The sequence below is a fragment of the Aplidium turbinatum genome, chromosome 14 (assembly GCF_918807975.1).
Source record: "Aplidium turbinatum chromosome 14, kaAplTurb1.1, whole genome shotgun sequence".
Classification (NCBI taxonomy): domain Eukaryota; kingdom Metazoa; phylum Chordata; class Ascidiacea; order Aplousobranchia; family Polyclinidae; genus Aplidium; species Aplidium turbinatum.
Genome location: NC_137485.1, coordinates 17075342 through 17102971, shown reverse-complemented (window position 1 = coordinate 17102971; position 27630 = coordinate 17075342). Strand labels below are relative to the sequence as shown.

Below are 27630 nucleotides of genomic sequence, written 5' to 3'. Positions count from 1 at the left end.
GAAACTATATGTTACAGTAGAAGTTTGTGTTGTATGCCTACTACGTTACCTATTGCTATCAGTTTGTCTTTAGTTCTTATTGTTTTGTATTTCTATATTTCAGTGAATAAAAGCCTCAATTGGTTATTAAATGTTTCATGTCAAAAGGCGCAAATCAAAAATTATTATTATAGCCTAGGCTAGTAATTAGGTCTAGTAAGTAGGTATAGTAGGCTAGGTCTAAAACAACTACCGGTACTCAGTTTATTAGAAGAACCGGTTATTAACAATTAATAAAATGTTTGAAATAAGTAAGCAAAGTATTATTTGACACCACAGCTAGAATCTGAAAGACATCTTGACTATGATCATACCCTACGTTCAATGTCAGAAGTCAGGAAGCATTCCTAAATCAAACCCAACACAGCCGAACATGCTAGTCGTATCAATAGTTTTTTGCATATCTGTTCGATTTCGCAAGACAACAGTTTAAATGCTTTTATTTATTGATCATATTTTATGTCAAATTTTCAAAATTTATAATTTCCACATTTGGCAACATTTCCACACAAAATTTCCATATTACCACTAAATTACGGTAGCCTACCACAAATTTTTCATTACCACATTTTACTACAAGCATGATGAAATTTCCACAATTGTGGTAATTTCCACTAAAGTTGAAACGCCGGCTGCTAAGTCAACCACAATGAATTTGGTGAAACCTTGTTTTCCGGGACCATTGATTGTAGCCTGATTCATTTATTGAAATAAAACTCACTGCAGCCCAGGCCTAATTGTATTTTATTAGTTTAATTTGTTGAGAAACAACGTTGCTAATTGTAGCAGGTGAAGGAGTCCAATTGCAATGATTGACTGCATATCGAATAACAAAGGAATCTATTTTTTTTTAAGCATAAACAGATAAGAACGAACCTGAATTGAGCATGCAGTTGGTGCATAAAAGAATATCTTGCGTGAGCTACTCGACTCCACAATTATTTTATGTAATTGCACCATTTCAGGCAGAAAACACAGCATAATAAGACAACTTCACTTGCTGAAGAACAATTGTTAAACTATGATTTCTCGTTGCATCAAAACACTGACGATGAAATACGGTATCAATAATAAATATACATAAATATGTAAAGTTTCGTTTTAAAATAAATACAGTAGGTGGTAATTTGTCGTAGGCTTCATCATTGTAAATTAGACAAATGTAGTGCAATTTCTCAAGAGCAGACATAAAAATTGACAAATCGAGCCATGCAATCAAATATTTAAACAACCCTAGCTAAGCGCTTGAACAGAAAATACTGCCTTTCATTTGTTGTCTGATTAAGACCTATCCAAACACATGTCCCGTCATCTTACTTCGCTATGTCATCATGACACCATCACATCGCCTACATTATTATGACGTCAAGAAACAATTCTCCCGATGTTTCGTATTCTAACAACAAGTCAACAAGACTCAATTGTGTACGGGTCTTTATCAGCTCTTTGGCTCGGCATGTGGCCGAGGTCCTTCTAAAAAGTACGTCATCATTTCCCCTTTACCTTTCACCTTGACGTGACCTCTAGGAACGAGGTCAAATCCTTTATCATTTAACAATTTGAACAATTCTTCTGTGACCTGCAAAAACATAAGAATAAAATATTTTTTCAGTTTCCAAACAATTCTAGTTTTGTTTTTTCCATCGCAGCCAAGTTTTGACATAGGCCTTAATCTCGAAACTCAGAAACGATTCTCTCTATTAATAGCTTTATCGTTTTTGCAGCTTTGTAAACGCTTCATCATTGCAAACTGGTTGAAAGCCTTCGATGATTCCAAAACATTTTTGAAATTTACTTGCTGTTTTATTATTGAATCTTAACAAGATTAAAAAAACATTCGAGGAAAACTCAAAAAGTTTAAAACATTTTTTGTTAAATAGCAATATTGACCAAAAGAACAATCATTTAGCTATATTTGCTTCAATTATGTTTTTGATACAGTTTGATACAAACGTTGAAACAATTTGTTTGATAATAGTTAACTACGAACACATAAACCCAATCCTTAGCGAACACAGCACCTGTATCTTATCATTGAGTCCAGTGCTGTCCATTCTGCTGGCAACATTCACGGTGTTGCCCCATATGTCGTATTGTGGTTTTCTTGCTCCAATCACACCAGCTACAACAGGCCCCATGTTCAGGCCTGTAAACATACGTCATAAACGTCATAAAAGATCATACGATACGTCATATCCGATATTTCTTTACAAACGGTTTCAAAGGTTTGAGATGAAACACCCAATTTGCAACGAAGAAGTGACGAAATAGAAAATAGAACTCAAACTGCAGAGTCTAAGCTTATGGACCAAAAAAACGCTTCAAAATATTACGCTTTTCTTGTCAGTACTAAAAACACTGCTGTAAAAAGCTCCTGTAGGCTATCAAAGGTTTCCACAATTTTATTCATATTTCAAAAATTAAAATTTCAATTTCTTTCTGTTGTTTTTTGTTTAAATCAAAATAGTAATAGCGTTTAACAATATTTTTTAGTCTATGGCTGCACCTTTAATGCAAACGCGACAAAGCGACCACTTTCAGCAATTGCCATTAGACCCACCTATTCGGAATTGAAAGTTATTGAAAGAATGTCTGTTTACATAAGAAAGTTGGTCTTGCAGTCTCATTGAAAAGTTGGCCAATGCTGTGATGTGGGTCTTGTTTAGAGGATCGTAAGTCAATCTGTTTAGACCAGATGCGACCATATATGTACTGCCTATGGTTTTAATTTTCTCCAGCTGATGAAATTGATCTTCGCTTATGATCTAAAGACAAAAGTGTTAAATACTACAACTGCGTTATTGTAGTTGCGTTGTTGATCATCAAGAGCGCACAAAATTCTGTTCAACTTCATCTTATGTAGCCTACTGTAGACAAAAGTACATTAGACTAAGCAAGGGGTGGATTGCAAAGTGTTTTTTTAAGTTTGCAAATACAGCTGTTTGCCACTTTGTTCTTTCTATGCCTATTTTCTAATTCCAGTCCATACTCAAGTGTTAAAATTTACAAGTTTGATGTTCTTGCAGCTAGTCTTATTGCAAGTGGGCATAAAGTGTCTGCGATTTTATTATTATTCCAAAATAACAAACTAACTCACATTATCAAAATCCGCAATGATCTCATTGAGAAGGCGAAGGCATTCCACACCTTCGTTATTGCTTTCTAGCTCCATGTAAAAGTCCGAGAAGTTCGTTATCGTTGCAAACATGACCGCCACGCAATCGCACGGTTGACAATACAATTCCTCATCATTTCTAACAAGCAACAAGGTCGTTCAGAAACGTGTCCTATGGTGAAACATCTTGACACTTTCAGCGTTAAATTGCGTCGAAGTAAGTTGCAGATTTAATCATAAGAAAATGACAAACATATTTTGGCCATAACTTGTGTAGGCTATGACATAATTCATGATTTACTATGAAGATTAGCAATGATTCCAAATATTATAGACCGAAGCGCTGCATTCTGTAAACAGAAGACAAGATTTGCAGCCTGATAAACAAAACATTTCTAGGAAAATGTCGTCACAACAGTATTCTTCTTCTTCTTCTTGCTTATAAGACAACAGTATTGTAACTGTACTGCTCTAATGGGAAACTATAAATTATGTCAGTTTTGTTAACATGCTCTGTCAGTGTCCAGTAAGTTGCCTACAGTAGCTCAAAGTCACAACTGCAAGAATGCAATGTAGGTGAAAGACTCTAAGCTTTAGACGAACTTATTGTAAAAAAAGATTGAGTAGGAATTCAGAACAGAGGTTGCAGTATTAATATTAAAACATTGCTATTACTATCAGTCTTATACTTGTCTTTCTCCAGGAAATATTTTGCTACATCTGCTGGAAGGATATTGTAAAGCAACTTTCGATTATATGCTTGCTTCCGTTGCATTTCTTCACGTTCTTCTGCAGCCTGTCGGTTCCAGATGAAGTCGATCCTGGCAGTCAACTCCACTTGCTGACCCTGGAGGAAAACTGCCGCTCCGAAGAGAACAACCACGCAAGGGGTTATTGCTTGAAGAGGAACTATCCATCTGGGAGGTCTAAGAAGATTGAGAGTTGAATGTTGTGATGCACAAAGGTATAGGTTCTGTGTGTGAGCTCACTGTTTTCGGTAGTTAAGCATATGATTATTGTCTATGTGAAATTTCGCGTAACATCGGTACCACAATTCCAAATTACTCCAAACTACGTCACTTGACGTATTTTTATGCATGCAGACTACAGAGCCGAAACCGTCGTTGTGAGTAAAAATTGTTCATTTTTGCTGTCTCAAACTTGGCAGTTTTTTTATTTCAAAATAACTACAGTCCTGTTGTTTTAGCAATTACAAAAATATTAAATTGTTGGAAAATACAAAGAAAATAACTAACTTGAAAGTAGCATGATTGATCAGGTCAGCGTTGTCATAGATCACAGGAACATATAATAACACTAGCAAGATGTATATGGCAGCTTGAAGTACGAGTACGACAAGCTTGGTGATCCCTGAAGTTCCAAGAAATTGAGCGCACGCCAACATGGACAGCAAGAGACAGTATGTGAAGTACTGAAACATATAGGCTAACGTACATAAGGCACAAAAACGAATTGTGTGAGTGCTGTATGGGTGAACTATAGGCTACGTCTCTGTAGGATTATCTTGCTATGTTAGTCAAAGTGTGCCACAGTGGCTGTTCATTGCGTTCCCATTCAAAAGGGATGGTATATGAATTTCTATTCAACTTTATTCAATTCAACACATCACGTAAATCGTTCACCTGGGACCCAAATCTGGGTGTCGCATCGCTGACTTCACCTATCTCAGGTCAGTAACAAAATTAGGGTCAACAAAAATGTTAGGTAGGCTACGTGTTGGCAAATTACTATAAAACTGGGAATTGAATAGTTAATCGCCATCAGAACGCTGGACGAGGAATAAGTGTTAATTTCGGGAATAATTAACCAGGTTAGTTTTTTCTGCTGAAAAAGTTTCAGTAACTTCGAATCATGACGACGGTTTAAATAGATTAGGAAAGTTTAATTATTATCTACAATATTAAAACTTACAGGCTTCCCAAATGATTCAGAAATGCCAGTTGTTTAATTTTATATCAGGTAATTGACAAATTTGAATAAGTTTTTAAACACTCTTCAATCACTTTTCTGTATATGTGGGAGAAGTAACAGCTTGCAAAGAACTACATTCATCTACCTGCGGAAAGTAGGTCGTTGGTCCAGTTTGCCCACATACATTTTCATATTGACTAAACAAGGTTAGGTTAAGTACGTTGGTAACTTCAGTGGCATTGAGTGACTTTTCAGTAGAATTGGAAAGCTTGGAAGCTGCACAGCACTGTATGTTGACTGTGTTAGAGAAGAAAAGCTGCAATGAAAATAAAACATAATTTTAAAAGACAACTGTCTAAACAAACGCTTTCGTCACTTCATGCTTTTTAACTACTTGTTTCATTCAAGTAAAGTCAAATAGAACATTTCTTAATAATATATCAAGTTTTGATCTGCGGACCAAACAACACAAAAATAGCGTCGTGCAAAAACGTGCAAGTTCGGCTTTCTTAACCCCTTTGATTTTTTTTACCGTCAATTCAGCCTAATTTAATTCAAAACGTAATTTCATCTTGGCTGTTCTTTTAAAGTAGTTTGATCACATAACTCTAATACAATTTTCGTAACAGTTGTAACAGTTCGTAAAGCTAATTTAGTTGTAGCCTATTCTAATTTTTAGAAATTGAAAACAATCTAATTGACCAAGTCAGTCACTAACCATATTTCCGAACGCCATCGCTGATATGACAATGATCATACAAACAGAAAGTACAGCAACAAGGCGACAGTTAAAGCGAGCTTGTCCAGTATGTTGAGCTTTCTAAAGAAAAGAAGCAATTCAGTAAGAATAACAATAATACAGTCTGTGTAATATTGCCAACTGTTGTGGTCATTTATGTAGCCTACCTACAGTTTTGTTGTCAATTTGCGACACCCGGATTTATTTTTACTGCTTTAGGTAAGAATGCCCAACCGGTAAGAATGCCCAATATAGTTTTTAGGTTAGAATGCCCAATATAGTCTTCAGGAAAGAATGCCCAATATAGTCTTGGGTATGACCCGACCTGGAGTCGAGCCCATAGCTCTCAGCACTAGAGTCAGGTCATCGTCACTCTGCTTAGACTGATGAAAAGCTAACTTGATTAAAAAAATTATAGCTTGAAGTGTCGATTTCTCTGCATTGAATCAGCGTTAAAAGTAGTCAAATCAATATCTAAAAAGTAGTTTTTCTCATAAACTGTGGGTTTAGTCACACTTTTGCCTGCCACTCGTCTTTAGGCATAACCTACTTGGCAATACAAATTTAAAAAGTACATTATTTGTTTTTACTCTACTGTTGAATGACCTTAACATTTTTTCCAACATAATGATTTACTAGATAATCTGGATCAGTAGTTCTCAGTTTGTTTTCATATCATTGCCAAACTTAAAACCTAATTTTTATACCGTACAGAGCTGGGAGTAAATATAATAGAATATTTTAAAGAAGCCATGTAAAACGACAAGAAAAAATTTACAAATAAGCTTAGAGCAAAAAGCAAAATATGTAAAACCTGATATGGAGCTCGAGTTCAAGTAATCTGTTTCTCTATGGAATATAATTGAATAATTCAGAAAAAAATTAATGTTGGTGGAAAGGTGTTAGAAATAAAGGCGAAAAACGCATGCGAAATGCCTGATCTTGAAGAGTCACTTACTTTGTATAGAAAGGTTGCTCCTAAGCACAGAGGAACTATCAACCCAGCAGAAATGCAATAAATACTGAGCATGGCTGTTTTGCTGTAAATAAAATACATGATTATTTTATATAAAGTATCGTTATAATGTTGATTATATCACTGCACATACAGTTCTACAAGTTGCAGATAACAGCATCATTATGCATATCCTTTTTTATTCTTAGGCATTGCAAGAGCTTTAATTTAATGCTTGAATCAAATCCGCAGTTGCAGCAACTTGTATTAGATTTAGTAATATGCTTGGAAAATTTTTTCCGCCAACGCAAAACAGGCTCATACTACAAAATAAATAGGTTCGAAAGACATTGATCCAATTGCAAGAAGCAATTAATTGCTTTCAAGAATTTTTATCCTCGAATTGAGAAAGCACATTCTGAAACTTAATTGTGGCGGTTTCGCATGATTTTAGAGGCTTTGAGCGTGACCATGGCAATGTTATGTCTTCTGATTACTATTTCAAATCTACATTTTGTATTCACTGTAACAGTATTTTCTGTATTTTGTATGTTGTTTGATGTAGCCTGCATGGTGTTGTGTTAGTCTGATATTTTGTGTGATGATTGTTAAAAATTTGAATTCTATGGACTTTGTGTCTGATGCAAATAAATAAGAAATAAAAAATGAAAATAACAGCATCTGAACTAGAAGTCAAATGCTCAGCCTCATCTTGTACGGCAAGCAGAATTGCTATATTGGCGGTTTTAACGCCACATGTTAGAAATATTAGCGTTTTTTTAATACATGTTTAGATTAAAATATGGCACGATCGCAACACCTTAGGCTATGGTAATAATCATGTTGTTGACAAAATGCAACATTATGAAAAGCATCATCAAGATTCAGGAAAAGTTGCTTTTTCAAACCTGCTGTTTTGTACATAGTCTACTGCGCATTGATAAAACATAGTTTGTTTTTAAATTATTTAAAGGCTGAAAAAAACAAATAAAAAAAAACACCAAAAATATATCAATATGCCAAAGTCAAAGTAGCCTGCAAAACGCATTAAAAAACGTTAACATTCCTACAATGTGGCGTTAAAACCACTAATAAGCGATCCTGTTTGCTGTGCAAAATGAGGCCTAGCGTTTGGCTTGCAGTCCAACTGCAATTATAGCGACGTCTACGCTTTGAAAAAAAAAAAAATACGCTTTGAGCCACTGACGCAGACCCTGTCCGTGAGATTAACAAAGTGAAGTTTACGCTTGTTGTTGAAGTGTTGTGGCTTGTGAAATGATGCCATCCAAGAAGCGCTGCTGAATGGAAAGACGTCCTTGAAATGAGTTGATCAAACGCACGTTTAGAGAGTTGAACCAGCGATACTTGATCTTATCTTATTTTTTTGGGTTTGTATAGGCCTACAGCCGGGCAGTCCGGGCTCTTATTCAACTGAGACATCGATGGGAAAAAAGTCTAGTTTTTAAAAGTTTTTGGAATGACTTGCATCGGATTTTCACAAGTATCAACAGCGACCTTTGCGAGCTCAAACGTTGCACTATCGCCTTGCTGAAGGATTTGGGTTAGTAAAAATTCAATAATAAGTTTACCATGAGGGGGATAGCATCATATAACAATGTTTTTCTATTGTTTTAGATCAGCGGTTCTTAACCTTTTGCCTTGTCGGCACCACCTTGAAATTACCAACGAGTTCTCGCACCCTTCCTAGGATTGGCTGAAAAGTAGGCCTAATAGTCGCCTACAGTTCAAATTTTTGTTGAAACCTGGTAAAACAACTTTGCTTCTTACGTCATATTATAACAAACCTTGATAATTCAGCATCCCCGCACCGCCTAGGCACAGGTCTCGCACCCCTTAGTGGTGTGTGCACCGCTGGTTAAAAACCCCTGTTTTAAATACTTTTCTAAATAGGCTACTTACAATGGAATTATAATCAGCTGCACGGCCATAACAATCAAGTAAATAAACATGGCAAAACCCGTATACAGATGTAGATAGTTGTCGTGTCGTTCGGCGTACTGAAATGCAAATATACATGAAAAGTTATCGTTGGACTAGTAGTTTGAAATAATGCAACTACTACCTTAACATAACTTACATAGAACTTTTTTTTTCTGAACAGAAAATAAGAAAGCACACTAAACACGATAGCTAAATTGTGCTTCGAATAGTGAAACGAAACATGTATGAAGTTGTAACACGAATGAGGATAGCAAGAAAATATTTTACAAATTAGACTAAAAAATATCCAAATCTTTCGGACCTTGACTCGGCATGTCTGACTACGAACAAATTTCGCAAGCAATGGCAAAAGTTGATAAAAACCAGAGGCAGAAACGAAATAGATCACCAACTATGGAATACCTACTTCTTGTTTTAGTTTATTATCTTCGAAAGATGGGAACAGTTTTCCAGCCAGGTTCGATTTGAAAAAATCAAGGTCCTGAGCTTCAATAGCCTGATTAAGGAAATCGTTCACTTCTCCGTCCGATAGATTTCCGCTATTTTCCATCAGCAGGTCGTGGGATAATCTGATAATAATCAGCTCGCAGGTAAATAGTGTTAGAGATGGAGAAGAATAAAACACAAAGAAATTTAACAAGGTCGTATGGTAGTTTGTTTAAATTTTACAAAATCACTACTACATGCAACCATCAACAGGAAAATTAGCAATGAAAAAACGTCGCATCAAAAGAGCAATAACCAAAGAAAACCAAGAATAGAGTGGATAGAAGACATGCTTACTAAAAGTGCGACGGAGCCTACTTACTAAAAGTGTGTAAAATTAATAAAAGAAGCAATAAAGGTGAGTGGCAAAAATGGTTATTATTCGACTGAATGGAATCTGTTAATTAATTACGACTTAAAGTATCACTAAAAATATTGTCAAAATGAAAATTGCTGTAGCCTATGCAAGGCATGAATCTTAACTACTTTCTAAACAATATCAATAATATTTCTTGCAATAATAGGTTCTAAATTCTTAAGTTTGTATATTAATTCATGCAGAGTTTTAGAATTTAGACCAATAAAGAAACCGGTCATAATAATACAAAAAAAAACAATAATTTCTTTCATTTTGATAAATTACCTCCGTGTATTCAAAACACAAAGTTTTCCGAGCGGAAAAGTAACTACAACTATTAAAAGGAACAAAAAATATTGAAACAGCAAAAATAAACATGTAAGCACATCAGGTTGCAATGCTTTTTTAAGAAATAAAAGGTGGGTCTAAATTTGCCAAAAAAAAATTCAAAAACAGACTAACGATTGCACTTAGGGTTAGGCTGATTCTAGATGTGCTGCAGACAGGGGCTCTATCCACTTTTAGAATTCGGGGGGGGGGGGATTTTTAGACGGTGGGCTAAAAGCATCATAGTCATTTCAACAACAACTTCCAACTCGTCTTAGTCATTCCAACCACTCCAATGAGTGGGGGGTGATCACTCCCCTCACCCCTCCCCCTTGGATAGAGCCCATGGCTGCAGACTTCTCTTACTTGGAAGACTCTGTGAATCCCATAATTTTCATCTCCTTTGTGGTTTTCATCTTTGGGTTAAGTCTTCTGACGTGATGAGTCCTGGATGTTGATATTAAAGTCTGCCCAGGAAGATCGCTAGAAGATGTTGGTGATGGCACGGTGATCTGTAATGATGACGTCTTCGTTACGTAACGCTGACATCATACCATAATTAAAAACTAAATTGAGCAGTCGGTTTAAAATTTCAACCAAATAACAAAAGATCAATTATTATCAATAAATTATTTATTTGTTGGTGTTAAATTATTCAACATTTTCTAATTAGTATAATATATCGCTCTCACACTATTATCATGCGCAATAATTATTGATAAAGTACCGAAAAAACAATCGAGAGCTTAGCAGGGTTGCCAAATTGTTTAATCGATGTGCATGTAGTTACAGCACACTAAAAGGCTTTAAAAACTTTAACTTTTTGGCAAGTACAGTAATAACAAAGAAGTAGGCTACACACTGCGCTGCGAATGCTCAGATTTCGCAAACCTAGTTTAACATAATTTTGTCATGTGATTTTTAATGCAAACATTAAGCAAAACTGCTAATGCAATTATTGATTGAACAGTTTTGGATCCACGCAAAGAGATGTGTCAATTAAGAACATGCAACATTTGATCTGCTAAATTAAAAAGTTAAATTATGTGCGAAATTTGATCATTGACATGATTCCATTTTGACTGATGTATCAAGTTATAAACTTAGCTTGATAAGCAAACAGGTCAAACATTTTGTACGTGTTTTGAGTAGAAAAATACAACTAAAGAATTATCTCCAATAAATTAATATATTTAAAGAAAATGAAGGGGTGTACCATACAAACTATAAAATTCAAAGAAAATGAAGAGGTGTACCAACTAAATTGATAAATTCAAAGAAAATAAAGGGGTGTACCAAATAAATTAACAAATTCAAAGAAAATGAAGAGATGTACCAAATAAATCAACAAATTCAAAGAAAATAAAGGGGTATGTACCAAATACGCTAATAAATTCAAAGAAAATGAAGAGGTGTGCCAAATAAATCAACAAATTCAAAGAAAATGAAGGGGTGTACCAAATAAATTAATAATTGTTTACAAGTTTGTGCACAAACCTTCGGCTTGGGCTTAGGCTTGACAATGAGAAATGTTTCAATATCTTTTTCTTTCAAATAATTATTTCTTTCGTATCCGTGTCCTGGTTCCACTTCATAATCATCGTGAAGATAACTCAAGGTCGCTGTGGTGATGTGGATACGACTGGACGAAGACAGTTCCTCATTATAAAACAACTTTTACTTTGTTTGAAAATGTCAAGTTACTGTGCTATTTATTGTCCGAACCTCATAACCAAGAAGAGCTAAGTTTTAAAGCGAGATTATAGTTGTATTATACGAGGAAGGAACATAATGATGATGATAGTTGTATTAGTGAAGTATTTTAGTTTATTGAATCAAAATAAAGAGAAAAATATCTACGTAGCTCTAATAGATATAGGAAATTTGGGTTCAACTCAGTTCAAGTTTCGTTATTGAAGAGAGTACAGTAGTTATCATACTCGGGGAACAAGATGATAAAGTAAACCATAATAATCAAGGCTTTTTGAGTCTGTTACGTTTTCTTGATTTTGCTCCTTCAGCTGTCAAAACAGAACCAAGTAACAACAAAAGCGGTGGACAATGTTTAGAGAACCCCGAGAGAACCTCATCATAACAAACGTCATTGTGATGTCACAGGTCATGCTTACCCTGCTTTTCCACCAGCCTCCATTTGATTGGCGAGTGTCACGTCATTGCTCCAAACGTCAAACTGCCATTTTTTAAGACCCAGGACCCCGCAGTGCACCCTTCCGGTGTGAATTCCTACTCGCATGTTCAGTTCTGGGATTCCAGTCATTTCTCTCACCAACCTGAGAATAACAAAACTTTAAAATTGCTTCTAAGGGGAGATCAAATACTGCAAAAATGTATGAATATTGCTGCAACAACATTAAGTGTCCCAGTCGACAAATGTTTATTTTTACATTCATTGAACGTCTGCAGACGGGAAATCGATAAAATAAATGATGGATTTTCCGGCAGGGTTAATATGGAAAAGCGGATTGAATCGTACGATCTTTCATTTTCAAAATATATTTTATTAATTCTGTTCATGTACTTCATCGAAAAAAAAACAACTATTTAAAACAGCAGGAACCTTTAAAATAGGATCTACTGTAGTTCAAGAATTAATTGTCATTGACCTACTTTAAATAACAACTCAATCCTAATGTACTCTAGTGTGCTTCTTTATAATTAACGTTGGTAAACGTTTTAATACAATGTCTGTTCTTGCATCAACATCACACAAATATTTACTCACGATATGGTATCTATCATGTCTAGTCCCATCTGTACGCAAGCATGAGCGTGGTCCGTTCTGGGCTCCGGCAAGCCAGCAACGCAGTAATAACAATCTCCCAGTATTTTAATCCTCAGGCAATTGTTTTCCTTCAATACAAAGTGGGTTTAAAGAAAAGAACGAAACATTTTAAAGAAGTATATTATAATAATAATGACTAATAATGTGTGTTTTTATATAGCGCTGTATCCATCAAAGATTTTCGTTGTTCTCCAGCGCTTTACAAAGCAGACCGGGTCAGTGCAGCTTTATAGAGGCGCAGCTGAGTACATTTGAGACAATGAATTATTAAATTCTGCCTATTATTAATACTAATCACACCCAGGATGAACGTTCTTAAAAGGTGGCCTTGCGTTGTAGATGAGAAGGCTTCCATCAGCTATTTCTGTCTTATCAAAAACTATCGCATTTATTTCATACTAGGCAGAGATGAGCAATGAGCATGTTTTTCGTCATTGAGCATCGTTGGATGTCGAATTAAGATAGCATGCTGGTTGCCGAGTGCGCTTCCGCTGTCCACGTAGCTACTCGGCCACTTGATTACTACACTAATAGCATGGGCTCCATTAGAGGGGGGGCCGTGGGGGTGATTACCCCCCCCCCTCACCAATCGGAGTGGGGGGGTAACTAATGCAAAATTACCCCCCCCCCCCCCCCCCCCCCCACTAATGTAGAGTCAAAATTTCCTTTTTAATATATTTGTACTTTTGTGTTTTATTTTCATGTTTTTATTTTGTTGCACAACTTTTGAGGTTTTTGCTTGGAAACTCGCAAGACAACGGCAAGTCATCTATGGCCAAACTATGGATCCTGTCAAAAATATACGCATTACAATGCCCTATGTGTGACGTCACAGTTTCTCACTGCTACAAACTGTTTAATTTCGTTTTTACCACTCACGAACGAAACCCACTACAGTTGCATTGTTTCAATGTCTTTATATTTTCGGTTGTTGTAAAAGTTAATGCATTTTAGCTTTTATTTTTTTCTGAATTGAATGTAGGGCCTTGGCCTAGACCCTGCAGAAGTGACGAACTTGCGGCCGGCCAAAGAATTTTGTGCGGCCCGCAAAACAATTTGACAATCGCTCATGCATTGAAGACAAAAGACATCTCAAAGCTGTTTTATGCCTTCACTGGTACACCTTTCCTTTGCTATTTACTTGCCCGAAACACTTTACCTGAAAAAGTCGTTACAGGTCGAGGCTGACAGATGAAAATCTTAGTATGCAGTTCAGAGTTCCCACATCGTCTGTTCGACCTAATATTGAACGCTTAGTCAAACAAAAAACTTTGCAAAAATCCCACTAAGCAAAAAAATTCAATGCTTCAACGTTGTTTTTTAATATTTTATGCTTCGATGCATCATTAGATAGCTTCAGCTGCATGATTCGCATGGGCTTTTGTTTGTTGTTTAAAAAAGAAATTTCATTAACTGATTTGTTGTTTCGAAGCATAATGGTCGAAACATTTAGTCAACTTGAGCAAAAAGGATAGAGCCAAAAAAGAAGAAATCATACTCATATGAAAGCAAACGTTTCGAAAATTAAACTGTCTTCATTATCAGTGCAAGTACTGTTGCTCTATCATTTTTGCTCAAGTTGATTTGTTTTTATTTTTTACTGTCGTAGCCTATGTTTCGATTCTGAGTAAGATAATTTCAACTGTGTGGGTTTTATTACTTTCATCTGCCGTTTGTTACTTTTCATGAATAATACCTCGAGTCGCTTCTAAAACATTTCATAGTAGGTTACGATAAAAAAGTTGTGTGGCCCGATAACTCATGTGTAATTGACAAAGTGGCCCGCGACCGCAAAAAGGTTCGCCACCCCTGAATGCTGAAACTTTTTCTTTCACTGCGGAAATTATGGCACAGGTTATCGTGTTGTATTCATGCAATTATAATTTGTAAATTAAGTTACAGAAAGCATTCACCTTAACGCTTTTGATTGATCTTTTAAATCTAACCATTTAGCGTCTGAAGTGCAAAATTTAGAGGACTTGAGCCAAGGAAGAATACAGTGAGGAATTTTCTGGTTCTGGAAACCAGAGCTTCTGTTCCTCGGCACAACATTCACAGAAGGAGGAAGAGACCATTCCCTATTGGTGCATGGTTGAGCCGAAAAACCCGACGCCCGTATGAAGGTGGGCACTAGAGCCTAACCATTTTCTCCACCACAAGATCTCTGCTCCCTCAAACGAGCACCCCCGTCGACTGAAATCAAGACACCCATTCGTGCCCGCCGCTCAACATCTAATCAACGAAGCTGATGAACAAGACATTTCTGTGGCTACTTGGGCGGACCATAAATGGAATTCTGAATATAAGTCAAAAGTACCACCAGACTCCATTCGTTCATCTCCGACGCCGATACACGCCCTATCGGCCTGACACTACAAAGACATGGGGGCGTCTCAAATGCTTCAATTGCTTAACTTCAGTAGAGCCAGTTAGCAACATTCATGATAAGTGACGAATTTCACCACCAGCCTAAATATCTGAGTTCAAAATGAAAAGCTCCACTTCGAGCGTTTGTAAAGAAGCTGTTACACTGTTTTCAATCATTACTACCAGTAACATTCCTGTGTTTTAACGTACTTGAGCCAACCTGTCGAATCTTGCAAATAGCTGATGGAGAGTGCGAACAAGAAACTGCGCCTTGCACTGCGACGCCAACTTCGTAAAGCCTTCGATGTCAGCAAAAAGAATACTGTAGAAAAAAAATATTTTAACAGTTTTAAAAGTATTTGCTGGTTGAGGAGAACTGAAAATAAATCTTTTTATATTTTCCTGTGGCGTAAATCAGCATTTTTGCATTGAAGCTAATAAAAGCGACGATTTTATATTTGTAAGATTGAAAGCTTTAGATTTTATATTTGAAAAGTATGAATGATTTGCTAACCTGACATTGTTATGCTTTTGAATATAAATCTTGTGAAATTGTTGATATTCCTTCTTGGCTTGATCGATATCGTCTTTCATCTCAATCGCCACGTGACGGGGAAGTACCGACAATAGCAATCTTTCCTGTGAAGCAAATTGAAAAAGTTTTGACCTCATCCGACGCGTGCACAACGTCACGTCATTAACCAGGTTTTGCTTTCAAAATTACAAAACCAATGAACATTGCGAACACATTCAGCAATTTTAAAATAATGCTGAAATGAAAACCTTTTGTCAAAAGATACAATTTAAAAAGAAATTTCTGATTGGAATCAGAAAAAGGAAATTAGGTATAGAAGAGAGTTGCCACACTCGGTCAAATATCCTAAGGTCCCAACCATAACATGTTCAAAACGGCTGCATGGAAATAACTCATCACTTACTTGTTGTTGATTTTGCTTCTGAAGACTAAGTCTCGCTTTTATACATTCTCTGGTCTCTGTGAAGGCTTTCCTCTGAGCCATCTCGGATGCAATTCTGATGCAGAGTCCCACCACATTGGCGCAGAAAAACAGCAAGCAGTCGGCGGCAATCTGAAAGCAAATAGTGTGAACTCTTTTTTTTTTCTTGTAAGTGAAGTTGCCACCATTTCTCACGTGCGTCGGTAGTTAAAAAAGTAGCCAAAACTGTGCTCTAGTTTGGACACTTAATTTCTGATGATAGGCCTAACAGTCTTTTTCGAACCGCACAAGAAACTTCAGTAACGTGGGGTACAACGCTGTGAAAGGGACTGCTACTACTTTACAAACTTACGTACATGTCTGCAGCAGTGTACACAGGGGTTCTAGGGGATACTTTTAGACCCATGCCCTGGATAATTTTAGGGGCCCACAAAGCTGCAGAAACACCGCATTTTTTATATACCGAACATCATCTTTAACCCTTTCATTCCCACATTCAGATAACTGTACATGAAAATTTTGAAACTTTGTTTCTGTTTTAGTTTTCCATGAAATAGCACACTGAACCAAAATTTTTTTTATTATTTTGTTTATTTATGAAATTGCGAGACGTTGCCATTTGGCAACATTGGGAATTCGGGATGCCATATAAACAGCTGAAGGTCCATTAGCTTTTCATTGTAACAGTGATACTTTACTTGCTGTATCACTTGTTAACAAAATTGAGTGTCATCTTTATCACATAAACAAGAAGTCAGTTGATAAACGTTTTCAAGTACATATCTTGTATTTGCGATATGAAAACTCGCATCCGAATCATCAGAAAAAGTGGATATTATAATCCAGTATCCACATTATTTTATGTGAAATTTGACAAATTTGAAAATTTTGTCAATTCACATCTGGCAGTAATATTACATTCACGGCAGCATCAATATCGTACTGTGGATAGGAAGCCATTTATACCATTTTAATTTATTGTAGGCTATATTAGTCACTACCAAACAAAAAGAAAAAATTAGCTGATAGCAAGTACTTTTGAGTTATTTTTTACACCTGATCCCTGCTACAATAGCAATTTCAAAGCACATATTCAGTTTGACTTCCATTAGAAATTCTAACTCAATTTCCCATAGTTGCCAAATGGCAACATGGATTTTCAAGAAATTCTAAACAGTTCAATTGTTTACGGACAAACTTGAGTATCTGATTACAGCTGTATTAGAGTTCTATTTTTCACATACAATTCAAAAAACAGCTTTATTTACTGTTGCAATGATTTTACTACCACTAGCCTACAAAGCACTTTCAACCATCGTTCAGTTGCTTCGAAGCGGTAACATATAAACCGCCAATACGCCACGATCCTGATCAGTCAAGCGAAACAAAACCGCAACATGCTGTGGGAGTTGATACGTTTTATCACATATCTTCCCAGTGAAGCCATCTGGCAACAGATTACCTTTTAAAATAGCGGTTAAATTTCAATGTTGCCAAATGGCATCCGTGGGAATGAAAGGGTTAAATTCAAAAAAAATTCCCAAATGATTTTTATCATTTATGAATAATTTTATTCATTATTTATCATTTTATCAATAATAAATGGGAATTTCATTCAAAAAAAATTTATTGTTTGGGATTTTTTTTTCAAAAACTACTACTTGTAAATTTCCTCAACGTCTTTAGACGTTGCGTTTCAGTGATAGAAAAACATTTACTAGCAATTATTTTTTTTGTGATCATGTTTCTTCAAAACGGTACAAATTACATTTAATCCTGTATGCCTACATTCTCATCAATGCAAAGAGGTGGCTGCGGAAGTTCACATTACAATATTTTGTGATAACTGATACAAAATCTTCTAAAATTCTTCCACAATGAACAATCAGTGGTGTCATGTCACATTTATTCGATACACGAACAATCGAACATGCATCACATGCTTTTGTGACGTGGCGACTGACGGAAGTGATTTATTACGTCATAACTGCAGCGGATCAGGGTTGACCTTGGGCTTAAAGTGGAATAAAATGTAAGCCAAACTTAGGTCTAAACTTCATAGATGTTGTAGATTCTTAAGGTACATAGTCCTGCTTGCATCTGCCGATTTCATTCATTTGATAGGCTATAAAGTTCTGGAGGCCTTTTCAAGACATCTTGCTTCGAAGAGCTTGTCTTGAAAAGGTGTTCCTTTAAATATACTGTAATTCGTATCATCTAGGCCTACTGTAAGTTACATTAGAAGACGTCTATTACAAAAGTAAAAGGGGCTAATTGATTTTTATCATTGAAACGTAAGACCTAAAGGCGTTCAGTCAATGTACAAACAGTAAACATCAAGAGAAACAAGATCTGTTAACAATTGCAGCAACCTGTGTGAATGCAAAGGACAAGCAGACAAGATAGGTAGAACGATATTTGTCTGAAAACGTTAAACTTTTAGGCTTAGGTAGTCCATGAGAAGGTGGTTCATCACATGAAGTACTTTTCGTCTGATTCTCTTCAGGAGCTCATGAACAGAATAAACTCAACCTAACTGTGGTGAGATAGGTGAAGTGATTGTGGTGTGGTTAGCGTTTTTTTCATAAAATGCAGATGAATTCAAAACCAGTGATCTACTGGCTCCGTACAATGGTTACTTTTCTGAAAGAAAACTTTGTTAAAAAAAACGGACATCTCAATTTCATGAATCATGAGTTTTGTTATACTTCTTGAAATCAGCTAGAAACTTCTCAAGAAATTCTCAAAATATGGGGATAGAAAATTCATTTCAAACACAGCGTTCATGATAACTGATTAGGCAGTTTTGACGCAAAAAGTATGTTTTCAAAGTCTTTCAGCATACAACTATGTGACGTAAGACTGAACTGCACATGCAGTCCCGCAATCATGTGGACCAATCTGCAGAGAAAGCAGAATACTTTGCAGGTAAATTTACATCAATTCAACGTCAGTATTTGTACAAGTATTCCTATTTCTTGACGAAACGCGATGCACAATTTGTAAACAAAACTGAAACAATACAAAGCACCAAAAGCCGAGCGTGCTCGCTTTTGCTAAAACACTGCAAGAGCCAACTGCAACTGCTAATATCAGTTTTATTCACGTTGGTTTAACTATTGTGATCGTTAAATCTACCAATAGCTGTCTTTCCATTTGGTAAGTATAGAATGGAAGTATCAACGCGTTTCCGACACGGTAAGCAACGAAATAGCAAGTGCTAGCCTAATTGTTCTTTTTAACAATTACTTTACTTTAATCTAAACGTAAATTTCAACCCTATCAAAAAGGGGTTCACACAAACACATAGAAATCACATCAATTAAAGTTGAAAACATGTCAGCTGGGATATTCTTATGCTGAGGCACTTCCAAAAATGCATAAACTAATACTTAAATTAAACATCACATAACCGTAGGTTTGCTGCAATATAAAGTTTAAAAGCACGACCAGTGAATGGAGAAACAAACTCAGCCTATTTCGTACTTAATTTAGCAAAATTCATTTCTCACCTCATTGGCATAACGAAGCTTCTTTGGTTTGGCAAGATAAGAGACTAAAAGATGAACAAGGGAAAATACAAAACAAGAAATCCCTACCACGATCGCAGGAAGAGGCATCATGGTGTAGACAACATAGACGAAAAACAAAGTCAACCATACCACATAACTGGAACTGGAACAAAAAAAATAACTCGGTCATCTAATTTTATGAGTAGAATGCTGTGGAAAACTAGATATGAGGTAACTCACGATTTCATTACAAGCTGGCCTACTCAAGTGTTTCACTAAGTGTATCTGTCTTTACTATAGGCAAAGAAAAATAACCTAAACGTTTGCAAAACGATGTTGACAAAGTTAACATTTAATCAAAATTTCCATTGTCGCCAGGCCGTTATTTTGAGCAAAAATAAAATTTCACATGAAATTTTTTGAAGCGACTTTTGAGTACTTACCCAATATCAACTGTCATAACAAGTACAATAATTTGACTTGTTTTTCTCAGAAAAAATGTAAGCCTACCAAGATTCTTGTAAACCAAACAAACACAGTAATTATTGTTCAATTTTGACTAGATTGGCGATGATAGTTCAAAGTCGCTGCAAGTAGGCAATGCAAAGCTGCAATGACAAAGCTTCAAAGGAAACTTTTTTATGGTAGCCTACACTGTAGGCCCTACAGTAGGCTATAGGCCTAGCCAACCTCATATACCCTCCTGTTATGTTTATGTGAAGTAAGCTAATTTTTAAACGCAACAAAACATAGCAGATTACAGCTTTGCTAAATTGGATGTGTGGGCTTTGACATGTTTGTTGCGGACGTATTCAACTTCTACGAGTTATGGAAATTTTGTCACACCAGAAGTTTGTGGGACTAGCTTCCTCTTGTTAAGAGAATTTACAGCAACTTTAATTAACGGTAAACCAAATCAATTACAGCAGTGATTTGCCATTTGCTGTGGTATTTGATAAAATGATTTGGATCTTTTTTGTATAGCGCATGCTAAGGACTGCCTGTCTTTAGTCATCAACCCAAACAAACCTTTAATTTATTTGCATCAACAGCTGACAAAATATCTTCTGTCATTATAATTAGCGCATTAAAATGATGCAAATCCTTGTGAAGATTAACGTAGCTTCTTTATACTTTCACCCTTTTATTCACAGTGACTGTGAATGACAGTTAAATGAAATAATGAATCCGATTAACAACGAAACGGTTGAAGCTTTCAAGGATATTACGCTTTAATGCAATAAATGTTCATTTACATTTAAAACGTGTTAAATTAGCCTCTAACTGAAATTAAGGCTTTTGTTTCACTGCTACTAGGCTACTTATATAAACACAGAATAACAAATGCCCCATGAGAACATAAAATACACAAACAGATTTTCATGGTGTTTTATGTGTTACAGTATTGTGTTGTTTATATTGTGCTTCTATGCAAATTTCACATCAAATCAAAATTTTGCGCCTCAGCAAATTGAAGATGATGGATTGATTGCAGCAATGTCTATTCTCTGGTCGAGAACACCTTTGTGGATGGGCTCCTGAACTTTGGCAACCTACTCTATACCTTGAAAAAATCACATGCCTTACCTTTGTGGCTCTACAAGAACAACAGTGTAAATTTCCATAGTGGCCACAATCACCAGAATGGCGTAGGAAACCGGAGTTAAAGCATGTTGCGGGACAACGTTAAATAAAAAACAAACCTAAAGAAAGACAATGTCAAAAGAATTGCAAAACTAAATTATTACCATGAAAGAAATACAAGATGCGGCAAAGATTGCTAAACAATCGTCGTCGTGCAGTCATTTTTATTGATCGGATTTAAGAAAAGATGCAACCCTTAAAATTGAAACCTAACATGTTTGCCTAATATACTGTATAACTATGTGGCATGATTTAGTGGTGCGATACTTATGAGCCCAGCCTCATGGGCGAAACACGTATCAATCGCTGTCCATTCTTGCTACACTCGACTGCGGAGAAACACATTCTGTATTATGATAGAAATTGAACAATTCAGTTTTTAGTAGGCAGTATGTATAAAAAAAAAAATCGATTTTTAGCAATAAAGTGGCTTATCTAATTACCAAACTTTTTCAAAGCGTTCGTCACCTGCAAGGCTATACAGCAAAGAAGCAGAACACCGAGCACAATCCCAAAGGTTGGCTGATTCCAGCAAGAACCAGCAGCATATTGGAAACCTGTTTATGCAGTTTGATTAAAAATAAAATTTAACTGAGCCATAATATCGATTATGTTTGATTCCATGTTGGCTATACATTAATCAAATTGAACAAGTACATTGTTTGCATATCGGTAGTCGACTGTGGAAAATCGTCCGTTCTGTACCCATACTACTAATAGATATAATACTACTACAAGTAGGCTTGTATTAGTATTAGTAAGTATCTATTCAGGGTAATACAGATTACTGATATAAAAATCCCTGCCTATACACTATACAGTCTAACGTCCAATATTTTCTGTGCATAGTTTAGTTTTCGTTTTGGTGCAATTGTTGACAACTCCACCAGCGCTTTGTCTTCCATCCTAAGCAGGTCAGGAACTTGGCTAACTAAAGTATTCAGCCAGCAATTTTATCCGTTTTTACATCGATTCAATGTCTACAAACGTTGTTTTGTTTGTCGTATTCAGCCTTACTCTGGTGGTTGAAGATTTAGATTAAGTGGACGGGAAGGCAAGGAAGCCAATCTTCGTATCCACGTTCAGCATGCCTTTAAGTGTCCTGCCAGAGACACAGCCGCATGCTCCTCAGCAGTGTCGAACCGGCGCCCTTTCGATTGCCGTTCCAGGGCTCTCACGACTCGGATATACGGACGTTAAATAAATATGACAAAGCTTTGAGTTTCTGACTGGGATTTTATATTTATTAACTGCATTAACATCAACTCGATACTTACAAAAGAGTAGAACGCAAAGCACAATGAGCAACCAAAGAAGAATGCTGAGCAAGGTGACATTTGATCGAAAGAAATATCGTTGATACGACTTCTCAAAGCGGGAAGAATCAAACTGAGTACCGGTTACAACTTTGCGAAGTAAAGCAGCGCAATTGAATCTGAAAATGAAACACATAGGGAATTCAGCGGCCTAAGTTTTTCTTTAAAAATAAATACTTCAGTTATAGTTTTGTTTGGGTCTTGCAACGTTGCACGATTTTCAGTTTGTCATCATATTTGTGATGTGAGTAATATCATCTCATAGTTCATCATCACCGCTTTACACATGATAAACCCCTACTGGGGACCGTTGCTGAAATCGTTTGTGTGACCTGGCGTGGAAACGAACTCAAGCCTACTAGAACCCGAGACAAAAATACTTTCCACTTCTCTACTAACTTGGTCGGTCAGTTCTTCTACACTACAGTATAAGTTGAAACATTAAACATTACAATTGTACAACCGTTTTTACAGACTTAATAAACGTGCAGAAGCAACGCTTTCATTAACAGCCGCATTGCGCCCAGATCAGCCAGATCTCCTCATATTTGTTAAATGCTGGATTGAACAATTACAATTTCAGAACATAAATTAGTCAAGTTTTTTCTGCGATTGATGATTGATTTACAAGCAATGTGATTGAATTATTTAAGCACACACATTCAATATTATACAACAGTGTCGTAATAACCAAGTTTCAGTGAGCGCAAATCAAATGCAATAGGCCTACAAGTCGGATATCACACGAATTCAAATTAAGTTGGTTCGCCATAACCAAAACAGGCACTGTCTATTCAACCATCTCAATATTTAGTTACAACCAAGCTGTAAACAAGTAACAAACATCAACTAGAGTTGGCCGGTGATATGTTTCCAAGGATGCTGAACCCAAAAGAGTTTATTTAAAACTGGGTTTGTCATGTTTAGGTGGCTGATATTTATACACTGAAGTCAATCAAATATATCACGGAAGGGAACTTCATCAACCAGGAAAGATAGATTATAATAAATACTGAGGTTCTGATCTAAACATACCTGACTTGAGTAACTGACTGTAAAGCGGTGGTCGAATGAATTTGTGGCTAGAATACGGTGCGATACTGATGAGCCCAGCCTCATGGGCGAAACACGTGTCTATCGCTGTCAATTCTTGCTACAAATCGGCTGCCGAGAAACGACTTGTCAAGTGCTAGATGTGGATGAAGATGGGTATTTCCGAATAGAAACTTTATTTCAAAAATTTGTTTAACAGCATTTTTGCCAAAACAGGCTGTGCACTTACACATACTGTACTCTTGGTTTTTATTCTTGGAAATCTTTCATTGCACGTCATCAGAGATAAAAATAGACGCGTCGTTAATAGCAAACCATACATCGTGCAAATGATAAACGCTTTACACAGCAAAAACAATGAAGCGTTTAATGCGTAATTCGATCTTTGACAAACAGGTTGTCGACTAGATACGCAGTTACCAGCCTTGCTTGATGTAACGAAATGTCATATAAGAACAACTAGCCATACAAACAACTGTTTACTCCCTTTGCACCAAACCTGACTTGTTCCGGCTAAAATCCTGATTTAAACGGAACAAGGGAACTAAGAATTCAAGACTAGAGGAAAAAATTTAAGCAGCCACAGGAAAACAGAGGGCAGTTTATCGTATGTGCAGCAAATAAAAGTATAACACTTTTCCTATTATGTTTGGTGTCACTCGATAGACGTTCCGATCTAGCCGGTTCATATTCAAAACGCTCAGTTAAAAAAATGCATTGCTTTATCCATTTGATTATTATGAAATTGTTTAAAAGCGTTTTCGACCTGTCGCAAAGTGACAATAAAGAACATAAACGCTTTTGCTCGATACCATACGATCAACAGCACGCAAAATAATATCTGACAAACTTGACTTTGAACCTGCGACACATTGTCTAATGCGGTTGAGAGTGTCGGTCTCATTAAGGAAGGGCAGCTTTGTTAACTGCCAGTATTATAACATTCTTATACTGTAATTGGGCGCCTTCCTTGAAATCAGTGACACAATACAAAAAAGCAACACCTTGTTCTTCAGAAGAAAACACCACCACAAACGCACGTAGCCTACAACATGCACTGCAATGTAGTAACATGTTGGTATACGCTGTAATAAAATAAGTCCATGCACTGGCATTACTTCAACCTTTTGGGTTCCTTGCGTCAGTGCAAAAAAGCAACACCTTGTTCTCCAGAAGGAAACACCACCACAAACGCTGTGATGAACCACCAAAGTGATGTGGTTCTATAGACATGTGTACACACGGACTATTCTATCAGTTGCATCCTAAATAAGGATCCCTGTGTAATTTTTAGTGCTCAATAACGTCGAGAAACCGAAACAGAAGTTAAGTGCCATCAGCTTCTGCTTTATCACTCATTATCCAGGTAGTTTATGTTTTTTATCAATGGGCTAATTTTTCAACTTTTTAATCAGTTCATGTATTAAGGATCAGAAACAGCGTAAAAGTGGCAACTTCTGTTGGATGGGGCTAGCCACAAGAACCACTACTGTGATGACGACATCTTTGGTCTCGGTTTACGTTCGTACAAAATTGGTTTACGGTCATTGCAAATGCAGTTTTGTTGTTAAATATACATTTTGCATTTAATGTTGCTTTGTATAAACATATTACAATGTTGATAAAACCGCAGTAAAGGAACATAAGCTAAGGTCAGTATCGGATCTAGAAAAAAAATTCGGGAACAAAAAGTCAAAGCAAACACTTTAAGAGCGATAGGGCGATATTTTGGTAACACTCGAAAGAGTCAAAACTGGCAAGAATGGCTCGGAGACATGCCCAGAAAATGTTGCCATGCTTTTGTCGCTATGACGAGAGCTAATAATAATTGTGATGTTTTACGCTTCCTATTAAAAACGCCGACATTACATTTGTCAGTATAGTTCGAATCAAGAAAAGATTTATATAGATTTTGAGTTTAAAATTAAGTTTTGGTTCAAAAGAAGGTTAGGGTTGATACCATGGATTTTTATCATGACTAGTCCAGTGGTCGCGGTTACATTTCAAGCGTGGCGGTTTCAAGTCATGTCACACCAAAAACCGATTGTGTTTTTCTGAACTTTTTACGCATGATAAATATAGTGGGTAAAAATATTTATTTTGGCTAATATTGAAACAGAAACGTGAACAGCAGCGTTTCAATTAAACTCATGGCATACGTTCATCAGACGTAAGTGAACGAGACCAGAACAAGATGAATGCAGCACTGTAGCTGCAGTGTTCTGCAGGGCGTAGCGGATTTTGCAAAAAAAAATTCATTCCAGGTGACAAAATGAATTTTTCTACATGGATGCGTTCTGACGTCAAACAAATGTAAAAAATATGAAATCGATATCTGAAATAAAACTTAATCGTCAAATTGTTGTCAACTCAAATCAATGAAATTTAGATGGATCGTGCAACTTTACCTTCAATCATAATTTTGAATGTAAAAAGAAATGGCTTCAATTTTTAGAAAATTTAAATAATACAAAGCCATGTTCACACAACAAAAACGAATTGATTATTTTGTGAAAAAAAAAATCGTTTTCAAACAAAGAACGACTTTTGTTCGGACAACACTTTTTACCAGTGATCGCTCGCTCAAAAATTGAAAAATAACTGCAATTAATTGTTACAAGTTTTGTTTCAGACAGTTTGTTAAGTTGGTTAATTGTCCGGCCTACACGCGTTTTAAGGTTTTTGGTTTAATCTAAAGCCAAGTTACATTTTGATATTTAGTTTAATTATCGAAATAGCCAAACAACAGATTTCTATTTCAGAAATTTCGCTCACTTCTCGTTTTACTTGACCAAACGGCTTTTGCCTACCAAGGAAATGGTGAGGTATAATGTACTGACAGGATGACGCATTGTACGTTTTTATATAGAGCATCTTACGTCAGCAAGTGTTCTAAAATATGAAGTCAATCCTAACACACTGAAGCGACTGACACAAAGCAGTTATCTAAGTATGACAGAATAAGTCTCTTCAAAACAAAATCATTCCGATTGCAACCAATGTCAATGGATTCGGTCAATGGATTTCAAACACGACTTTCCTTTATGATTTTTAAACCACATCCCCCTGCATCAGTTGAAGCTGACGACACAAAAAGGTTCCAACCATACTGATGCTGGTTGTAGTCCAGTTTTTAGGTTAATCTGATAATAAAAAATCTAGCTAACTGTTTGACCGCTTAACCCAAAAACTGTACTCCTATCAGCAACATAAGCTTATGCTTTAAAGTTTTAAACCTTCTTTTTGCGTCGCCAATTTAACCTGGTGGATAAGTTTTTAATACATGCAATTTCATGTCAACAAAATTGCAAAAGCAAAACATAAAGTGCATGCATCGCCTTATAGCCTACGCTCTAACGGGGATTTCTTAGCGTAGCAAAGGCAGCAAAGGCAGCAAAGGCAGCAAAACCGTATTTTGGGGATAGCAGAATACAAGCATAACTTTCTGTCATCAATTTTGCAAAAAGAACACGATTGGACTATATTTACGAGAACTAAAGTACAACATTTTTTTTTTTCACCACACAGCCTACCGTTGACAGCACTTTACGCACTTGTGCAGCTTTTCTCCCCTCTTTCCGGTCTGCATGGCCGATGGAAGTGCTCCATTGCCATAGATTTGACTAGCAGGAGTGAAAGCCTGCTTTCTTCGCTTACGATCCTTGGTGTGATTATGTGGTAGAGTAAAACTTCCTTTTCTAGTAAAAACTTTTGGAGAATTGGTCATTGATGATAACCTAGGATCGTGTTTTCTTGAAGAAGCAGTAGAGGAATGGTTTGCTTTTTGGTGATTATTTGCAAGTGAAGTCGTAGCATAACGCGTTTGGGGAATTGAGGCAGCTGTGGAAAAAATGTTATTAAAGTTACCATAAACTAGACCTATTATGCTCGTCCAATGATTTTTAAAATGTGATTCGCGTCCCACTAGAGCTAGGGTGTCACGAAGTAATTTTTGATAACTGCAAACTTTAACACGTGTAGCCTTTAACACTGATATCCTACATATAGCATAGTTAATCGTTGAAATTGAAACTATAATTTTGGACGAAGTAGGCTAGCTTCGATA

At 36.3% G+C, this 27630-nt stretch overlaps 1 protein-coding gene across 1 annotated transcript; it reads right to left on the bottom strand.

Moving 5' to 3' along the window:
• Positions 1 to 482: 482 nt before the first annotated feature.
• LOC145783714 (adenylate cyclase type 5-like) lies at positions 483 to 27216 on the bottom strand. The gene is made up of 23 exons (XM_082595602.1): positions 27098 to 27216; positions 22473 to 22630; positions 21664 to 21752; positions 21139 to 21254; positions 19552 to 19714; positions 16022 to 16171; positions 15598 to 15722; positions 15294 to 15405; positions 12657 to 12784; positions 12043 to 12204; positions 11411 to 11555; positions 10280 to 10425; positions 9149 to 9311; positions 8701 to 8798; positions 6784 to 6865; positions 5805 to 5906; positions 5232 to 5402; positions 4411 to 4586; positions 3844 to 4080; positions 3137 to 3293; positions 2600 to 2804; positions 2061 to 2185; positions 483 to 1618 (listed from the first exon to the last, which is right to left on the bottom strand). Exons 1-23 carry the CDS (start codon positions 27151 to 27153, stop codon positions 1478 to 1480), a joined length of 3207 nt encoding a protein of 1068 aa, XP_082451728.1. The 5' UTR covers positions 27154 to 27216; the 3' UTR covers positions 483 to 1477.
• Positions 27217 to 27630: the final 414 nt, after the last annotated feature.